The sequence below is a fragment of the Anser anser genome (genome assembly GCF_964211835.1).
Source record: "Anser anser genome assembly, contig: HAP1_SCAFFOLD_71, whole genome shotgun sequence".
Classification (NCBI taxonomy): domain Eukaryota; kingdom Metazoa; phylum Chordata; class Aves; order Anseriformes; family Anatidae; genus Anser; species Anser anser.
Window position 1 is genome coordinate 81,078 of NW_028153640.1, and position 9,527 is coordinate 90,604.

Here is a 9,527-nt window from a genome sequence, read left to right on the forward strand (position 1 = left end):
TGGGAAAAAAGTACTGCAAACGTTCATTTTCATGTTGTGTATTCAGATTAATGTAACCTTTGTTCCAATATTATGGAAGCTGCAGTGTTATCTGTAATTTACCGTGTAATCTCAAATTTTGTAAAGCTTATTGCAAGCTGTACATGGGAGAAGGAGTATATATGTTTGATTTAGTGAACGGCCAAGTCAGCGTTAGAGCATTTGAGCACGGGGTCAGAATGTGGTGTTGTAAATCCTCATAGTTAACTACTTCTGGATGCAACATTAATACTGTGTATCGCAAGCAGTGTTGTTGTTGTAGCCAGACAGTTAGATGCAACCGTATCTGGGTGAGGAAGAAGTTAAATTTGGCTTCTCTCTTTTTGCGCTTAGAACTTGGCAATAGCATGGCTGTCGATAGGAAACAGGTTTTGGCTTCTGTGAGCTTGTCTATAGCAAAGCTAATTATCTCCCTGTTCTTGTCTAGAACCATCCACAAGTAGATCAGCACTGAACTTCCCAGTTGTGTTAACAAGGCCCTCTCTTCATCGGAGCCGTCTGAATTATACCATGCTGGATTCTCCTGTCCCACCTTGTCAGCCCTCGACATCTTCTATATTTGGCATTGGCAGTCCTAGGCTGTCCTTCATAAAAGAAATAGAAGATTCTACCTCTCAACAAGACGATGATAACATCTCAACAACCAGTGATTCCTCCTCTAGAGCATCTGATGAAGGTGATTTTTGTGTTCTCTGTTTAATTGACTTTTTTTTTAATGTGAAGTACCTTGCGTTCTTTAATATTCCACATCACCTTAGTAAATAAAATAGGTGAATGTCAACTTTGGATGCGAGAATTAAATTGAATTTTTAGTGTTTTAGAAGTATATAATCCTATCACCTTTTTAATAGAAGCGTGCTTTGGAATACGTTTATGATACCCTGATATTAGAAAGAGTCAATGCTGAAATATACACGTTCAGCTAGGTTATATGTAAATTTTGAACTGGGACGGTAGGAAATCAGGCTGACTTGCCGTAGCTTGACAACTAGGCTGATTGTCTAGAAGGAAGAGTGACTCAGAATATCTAACAGACAGCTGGTTAAATGTGAATAAGTGCAGGTGACAAATAGGAACACGAGATGTTTTCCTGTGTTTCAGCAAGAGAAGATAAAGAAACTACTCTGACATAAGCTATAGGCTGTTTTTTGACCTTTCTTGGTAGAAGGCTTCAGCTGTCAATACTTTCATGTCTTTTGCCAAATTCATTGAGGAAAGCACACCATTTTAAAATAAAAAATAAGCATCGTGTCGATGTAGGTTGGTACGTAGGTCTTCTCGCTGAAAGGGCGAACAGCAGGTTTGCAGCTTTTTCTAGTCCCCCATATAGACAGGGACTGACGTGTGCTCAGCAGGTTTTCCAGAGAACTTTTGTACAGCTGAGAGTAGAGTTGCTGGGCTTTAGCAATATAACCTGAGTGCACTAGAACTTTCTGGTGTGTCTTCGTAAAACATACATGGGCAGAAGATCGTTAACTCTTAGAGCAGCCTTTGGGGAATCTTCCAGGTTTAAAACCTGTGCGATTATGATCTGTGCTGGCCTCCAGCCTTTTACCAACACAGAAAAAAGCTTTGTCCGTACAAATGCACTGATGTTTATGCGGTCCTCTTTTATCTTAGCCTGAAGGAAAAAAAAATCTGCATTGGAAGCACAGTATTAACTTGGTAAGATTGGTGAAAACTACTTGCAGCTCTGTGAACAGTTTTCAAGTTTGTAGGTGATACTTGGTTTTCAGTCTGTACGTGAAGTTGATCTATTTAAAGAAGCTGAAGTCATGCTTATTTTTCTGTATTGAAGAACTTGAATTAGTGTGATCTTTATTGTTAAAGTTCTGTACGTACGAGAGGCATTTACATCTAGCATACGTCATTTTGGCAGATGTTGCAGTTTTAAAAAATACTTCATCGTCACTGCTCTGGCCCACACAAGATGAAAGAACTCATTCCCTCTCGCAGCATTCTGCAGCTAGCTCTAAGAAACCTGCCTTCAGTTTATTTGTTTTTGGAGGACTGTGTCCTGTAAGTACTGCACAGTATTTCTTTTAATCAGTTTGAATGTGTACCTGTTTTTCTATCCACTTCTCATACTGTGTTTCCGTAGGTACGTGGAAGCACGTCTGTTTTTAAGCAAAACCAGCTTGGGTTTTCTCCATTTTACCCCGGAGAGACGGCCTATGCCGGTGGTGCAGCTGTAAGATCAAGGCAGCCAAAGACGGAACCTTATCAGGTATGAGAAAAGTAGTGTAGTGGGAAATAGTGATGGAAATAAAAAAAGCAGCACTGCCAAAGGAGCTTTGAGCAGGGAGCTGAATATGTGGTAACAGTTGCTCTTCTGCCCTCTTGGTCTACAAAAATAGACGTCTGAGATTGATTTCTGTTTAAATTCTTTAATGACAGTTTTTACCACAGGTAATACTTGTCAGAAAGAACAAGAATGACAGTTTGGGCTAGTTGTTGGTAGTTGGGGTTTCCTCTGTTGTTAGGTCTTTCAAAAAATTCCATTTAAGTGCCATTGTCTGCCTCTGACTACATTACGTTAAAATAACTTGATGCAAAAAAGCCAATGACAGCATAACTTTGAAAACTTGTGTTTATGGTAGCAAAAGCTACAGTAGTCAAACCTGGCTAATATTTATCTGTGGATCTTCTTTTCCAAGCATGCCTACATTCATGCTATGGATATGTTGTATAAACCTGCAGTCTTTGAAAATATCTAAAATCAACTTTGCTGATCCTTTGTTCTTCTGGTACACAGAGGCATGCAGGACTAAATGCAGTCCCAAGATAAGCAGTAACATGCTTTCTGTTTTGAACGATTCATATAGTTCTTGGAGAGAGTTATTTGCCCCCAAGAGTTCTTGGAAATAGCAAATAAAAACTGCTGACAACTCTGATTAGCTAGAGCTGAATCGAAAAGGAAAGTCAAATCAGGTTTGGTAGGAATGTATTTAAATGAAAGTGACTTTTATCGATAAATCAAAAGGAATTTGAAGAAAATGAAAACGCGGGTTTGCTGGCTCTGTTCTGACAGTCCATTTGTGCAACGGAAAAAGGGCAGTACAAGTACCTCACTTACGGGAAACCTTGAAACCTTGTGGTGCAAAGCTGGGAACCCTCTTTGGTCGGCTATTTTTGTTTTTTACAATATTACTGCATTATGGTAAAAAGAGGAACCAAAATACTAGGCTTTTAAAGGAGAGAGTAGCTTGCTTCTTGCTGCTTGCTGTGAATGACAGCAAGGTACTAGAGAGTCCAGCGAAGGGCCACCAAGAAGATCAAGGGACTGGGAGCACCTCTCCTCTGAGGAGAGGCAGGGACTGCTGGGCCTGTTTAGCATGGAGGAGAGGAGGTTTGGGGGGATCTTATTGGTGTATATAAATACCTGAATGGATGGTGCAAAGAGCATAGAGAGCCATTGTGTTTTCAGCGGTGCCCAGTGCCAGGTCAAGAGGCAACAGGCACAAACTGAAACGTGAGGCTCTGTCTGAGCATCAGGAAATGCTTTTGCACTGTGCGGGTGATGGAGCCCTGGCACAGGTTGCCCGGAGAGGCTGTGGAGTCTCCCTCTTTGGAGGTCTTCAAGAGCTGACTTGACATGGTCCTGGGCAGCCTGCTCGGGGTGGCCCTGCTTGAGCGGGGGGGTAGACCAGGCGATCTCTAGAGGTCACTTCCAACCTTAACCATTCTGTGGTTCTGTGAGTCTCACTTGTGTTTTTACACGCTGCGTGGTCTGCTTCCTGTCTTCACATCGTGTGATAAGCACAGTGTGGTTATTTGAGGGGTTTAACCTGGGAAGAAAAAAAGTCACACCAAAGGAAGTTTTCGACTGATATTTGAAGTTGGGTGGTGCAAATAAACAGTTTACTTTTTCAGTGTAATGTTTAGATCTGTTACAGTTTAAATCAGATCTTTATCTTTTAAGACAAAGATTTGCAGCCAACTTTAATCTTGGGGGAAGGGAGGAAGCAAGAGAGAAGTAAAACTAGTTCCTGGTTATGATTGTATACACTGATTTTAAGATGGTACACTTAGACCATCGTGAAACTCTGAGGTCTGTGTTGTTACTGAAAATGCTTTCTGTACCACAAGCCTTTTCTTGAGTTCTGTTTCCCTGATTACTGCTTCGGAGGCCTTAGCAGTCCTAGCATCATCCGTCTTGACCTTTTACAAGTACGGAGTTCTTTTATTGCTCGTGCAACAAGCACGTGCAAGATGCACTGAGGCCCAAGGTAAACTTCATTAAACTCCGAACGTATTCTCTTCTTTATGGCTTGAACTCCCAGTGACTGCATGTTTCTCTGTCATCAGAATATATTGATTGTATCATCAGTGTAGCCTTGGGACGTAAAAAACATGCCTCCTTAGCTGAGAATTGACCATTGTAACACTTAAAATGCTAATTTTTCAGGCACAAAAGAGAGCGAAAGCTAGAGAAGAAACTGTGCGGTCCCACGCTACCTTGAGTACCTCAGCGTGGTGCATCTTGGAGGCAGTGGAGAAGCTGTCAACCGCTTTGTTGGTAAATAGCACTTCTTTTAATCTGTTTTTGCTTCATGTGTTTATAAAACTTAGTAAATGTGCCATCAAAGGATAAAGATAAAACTATTCTTCCTTACGTTGTGGCCGGTTTAATTTATTGCGCTGTTTTTTCAACAGGATGCTAAAAGAATGACATCTCTTTTGCCGCTGTGTTGTGTAAGTTGACCATGAACCCCCACATTTTTGTTGCAGGGAACCCTCTCTCTCAGGAGAAAAAAATTGCCCTCTAATATTTATGCTTTGTTTTTTCCCTCAGCCTCCGGACATAGATAAACCGGATATTACTGACTTCCAGTCCAAACGAAGAAAGGTAAGAACCAATAATGTCTTAAGCTGAGGTAGATAACTTTTTCAATGCTTTATCACTATTAGAAAAATTTTCTCAAACCTCAGTGACAACATAGACATCAAATCAAGTTAATATTGGCATGTATCCACAGTAGATGATGGGCTGTGAAGATTACTCAGGTTAAGAATTATGTTATCTTTGTAAGTTGAGAGCAACAGCTCTAGAACACACCAAGTCGTTTTATCTTGTCCCCCAACTTGGGGTGAAGCTGCATATTAAAATTCCTCTTGAGGCAAGTTTTCTCTTGAAGAAATGATCACAAATAGAAAAATACTGCTTGAGTGGTCATATAGACTTTGTACAGACTTCCGTGTTCATTCGGGCACAGAAAACTAATTTTTCTGCTTTTTATCACCATTCAAAGTAAAGAGGAGGAAAATTGTTAATTTCCGACGCTATAAATCTTACGCTCCTAAATTCCTATTTGGAGGTAGCACAGAACTGGTGAGAATGCTGTGGTAAAGCATGATTTCCTTTCATTTTGTTTAAAAAATGAAAACTAGTCATCTTTTTTTGATGACTTTAGTTAGGGGTATCATTAAATTGCAAAACTGTACCAGGCACAATAGCTCTTGGTGTATTAAATGCCTAACTGGGGGAATTAATATTTTTCATTTTTACCTTTAAAACCAGCGATGAACCATCGTTGGAGTCTGATAAATTTTCCATAAAATTAAATGGGCATCTCTTTCTGCGAAAACATCTGTGTTTCCAGTATCAGTCTGAGTGTACAAATGACCACTTGTTAAGTGTATGGGCTTCTTAGGCTGGAAATCAAAGTGGACAGTAATACTGGTTGCTTATTGCTTTTAACTCTTTCAATCTCTGTATTGTTTAGCCAGCACAATCTCCATTTGGTAAAGTTCTAAAATGAATGTAGCAGCAACTGCTTAGTTTTTAGGGGGGTAGAGGTTTTTTTTTTTCTTTTTCTTTTCCGACGCTATAAATCTTACGCTCCTAAATTCCTATTTGGAGGTAGCACAGAACTGGTGATAATGCTGTGGTAAAGCATGATTTCCTTTCATTTTCTTTAAAAAATGAAAACTAGTCATCTTTTTTTGATGACTTTAGTTAGGGGTATTCTTGGGCTTATTAAATTACAAAACCCTTAGATGACCACTTGAAGATCAGGTGACTGAAGGAAATAACAAGATGTGCAAACTTTTCATCTTCTGTTCTAATGAGAAAAGGGACAGTGTCTCAAGAAGTTTCTGTGCTAATTCCTTGATTGGATGGATGTATAATTAAGTTTACAATCACTTCAGAGTTTACAAACATCTCAGATTTCCTGGACCATCTTTTCACCATCTGCCAAATTACAAGGGCATGGAGAAGTGAAGTATATCATAAATATTATCCAAATAACTAAAACCAAATCTGGTGTGAATTCTCAGTTATATTATAGCAATACACCTGTGATAAGGCATTAAGAAAGATCTGCCAGATTTGCAACAGAGAGCCTGAAATTGTCAGCCACTAAATGAATGTTGCACGCAGCTGTCAGTGGGTGAAAGGAGATAGATTGTCTATTCATAATACTAGAATTCATAATGGTGGCGGGAGAAGGGTAGCCCGCGATGAGAAGCAATTATTTGCTGAGGAGACGATCGTGTGTTTTCCTGCTAAAGTGAACATGCGGTTGACGGAACACTTGTGCACTCAGGCTAAACTTCTGCAGTGGGTAGCAGTGATGTGGTATTTTTCTTATTTCAAGGAGCTGTACCAGGCAGAATAGCTCTTGGTGTATTGAATGCCTAACTGGGGGAATTAATATTTTTCTTTTTTACCTTTAAAACCAGCAATGAACCGTCGTTCACTCGAAGTAGATTTGTGAACTTACATAAAACATGTCTTATTCAAGGTTTCAAACTGAATGTAATATTTTTTAGAAAGATGTATTTTTATATACTTTAGAGAGAGTGTGAATTCTATTACTAAGAGCTGGGAGATACTGTGAAATTAAAGCTGCAGCGTAAACAAAAATTTCCTGTTGGTATTGATTTGAACAATAGCATGCTTCCTAAGACTGTATTTTCTGATCCTTAAGACCGCAGGCGGAGCCATCGGTAAATCTTGTAGCCTTTAGGGTTTGTTTTCTGTCTGACAGTTCAGTTAAGTCAGTTTTGCAGAACACGCAGTGGTCTGTGTTAAAAATTAACTCTGGTCTGTGAAAATGCTTTGAAAAGGGAAGTCAAACCCACTACGTGAAGTGCATCTAATGCACATGTAAAGCATTGGATCATATTTTAATGAATGAGATTATTGTAAGACTGACAAGTTGGTTTTTTTGAGTGTGTTCTATTGTTTGTGTAACTTTGAAGAGGGAAAATGTAGGGGATGTGAAGCCCAGAAGCCTGTATAATTAGTTGCTTAACACTTCGAATGTTAAATTAATGAATTAAGCTACTGAAAAAAAAAAATCACAGTGTGGGCAGAGGAAAAGATAGGAGCATATTCTAGGAACATGGGTTATTTTAATTATGGTAGCATGAATTATTTTGTCTATGAAGCTAACTGCCAAATTTTGAAATGGAATTCAGTCAGACTTTGGCTACTTATATATAGCTTTATGGATTTCGTTACTGGTTTTCTGGTGATTTCCCTCTACAAGTTGAACGGTCTTCAGAATTTTCAAATCGTATTCACTGAGTGCCAAGACCGATGGGGGGAGGTTTATAGTTCTGTAATTTGTTTTCATCAATAAATATTGGAATTAATTTGGGTGGACGTAAGGATAAATTGATTGCTGTTTCCCTTTCAAAGCTGGAATCCCAGAATGCATTCCAGCCTCCACCTGTTAAGAGACTTGTGACACCAATGGTAAACCGTCAACCGATGCGTTATACGCGGTATTCTGAACCATCACCGACTTCAACTACTCAGTCCAGCAAAATTTGCCAGAGAGTAGACACAAAGTTCCAAGTGAGTACATTTTTGAGTCCTTATGTGCCTGTTTTTTTTTTCCAGTCTTGGAATGTTTCTCAAACCAATTGTTATCCTATCTTTGCAAAAAGTACTGATAGTATGTTTGAGGCGAGCTTTAAGGCAGTGGGAACCATTGTGAAATAGATTGAGCTTTTATGGATTTAATTCTGTTTTTGGAACACTCAGTGTCTTGTGGTTGTTTTCACGATGTCATGATGTGCTATTGAGTCATCCTGTTCTCAGTGAAAGAATATTAAAAGACAGAAATGTTTTCCTTTTATATTCTCATGTACACAAAGCTGTCACTGATGAAACATGCTCGTGTTCTGTGTAAACTATTCCAGGTGAGCTATGTGCTCCAAGTGAGAGTTCTGACAATGTGCTGAGTTATCGGTTTTGATTGCTTTGGAGTAGATGGAGTCTAATAAATTTTCCATAAAATTAAATGGGCATCTCTTTCTGCGAAAACATCTGTGTTTCCAGTATCAGTCTGAGTGTACAAATGACCACGTGTTAAGTGTATGGGCTTCTTAGGCTGGAAATCAAAGTGGACAGTAATACTGGTTGCTTATTGCTTTTAACTCTTTCAATCTCTGTATTGTTTAGCCAGCACAATCTCCATTTGGTAAAGTTCTAAAATGAATGTAGCAGCAACTGCTTAGTTTTTAGGGGGGTAGAGGTTTTTTTTTTCCTTGTTTGTTCATAAATGACAGAAAACAGAAAAGTATGTCCCTTTTACGGGGTTGGTAAACACAAGTTTTGATGAAAACTCTCCCCCCCACACACACAATTTTTGTCATTTTGTTTAAAATAATTACTTTCTTTGTTAGAGGATTTGACAAATTTGATTTAGTGTTCTATCAGTTTGTCCTCAATGCTGAGTGAAGCAGTGTGCTTACTTTAGCCCCAAAATTTAACTGAACTGTACCCACAATGCTGAATTAGGGAACAACGTTAAGTAGGTGAGGTGTATTCAGTGCTATAAAATTAAAAATAAATAAATAAAATAAAAACCACAAAAAACCACATGAAGTGGTTGTTGGTACTTTGTGTATTCTGTACATATTCAGCTAAGTCTTGAACTAAACTTAACTTGCAGGGGATGAGAGAGAAGACTTTGCCTGCAGAACAGCGAGCAGAACCATCTGAAAGGTATGACATCTATTAATTTAAAACTTACTTGAAGGAAGAAAGACATCTCCTTTTTCAGTACAGTCTGCACCTGAAAGGTGGTGACAGTTCTCAGTAAAAGGAATGGGAAATCCAATGAAAATTTTGTATTTTGAGGGAGCTGCAAAGTCTGGATTGTGTTTGAAGATCAATATAACTTTGAGAAAATTGTTGTTTTTATGAACGGAAGGAAGATGAGCAAGAATAAAAGTACTGATACACCACTTTTTATCCCAAGTTTATCTTCTGAGTAGGATACGAAGATGGGAAATGAGGCACGTTTTCTGTATCCACAGAAAGGATCTTTGCTATTGGAGGCCTAATTTTTTCCTTCTACAGGAAATATGGCTCATTTTGTAGTTTAACTAAATCTGTAGCGTTACAAATTTTGCTTTGACAGATATTTCATGGTTTATAACTCAGTTTACTTATAACAAAATAATTTGTCCCTCCTAATGTTCCCTAGGGGAAAAGCTATTAGTTTTAGCTATTTAATTGCTTGCAG

General features: G+C 38.8%; 1 protein-coding gene across 1 annotated transcript; it reads left to right on the forward strand.

Moving 5' to 3' along the window:
* Positions 1–649: 649 nt before the first annotated feature.
* Positions 650–9,296, forward strand: LOC310891722 (nuclear pore complex protein Nup153-like; the record flags this gene model as incomplete). Its single annotated transcript, XM_083853963.1, has 7 exons — positions 650–715; positions 2,141–2,266; positions 4,448–4,558; positions 4,696–4,734; positions 4,835–4,888; positions 7,691–7,853; positions 9,277–9,296. Exons 1-7 carry the CDS (start codon positions 665–667, stop codon positions 9,294–9,296), a joined length of 564 nt encoding a protein of 187 aa, XP_083710089.1. The 5' UTR covers positions 650–664.
* Between the last annotated feature and the right edge of the window lie 231 nt (positions 9,297–9,527).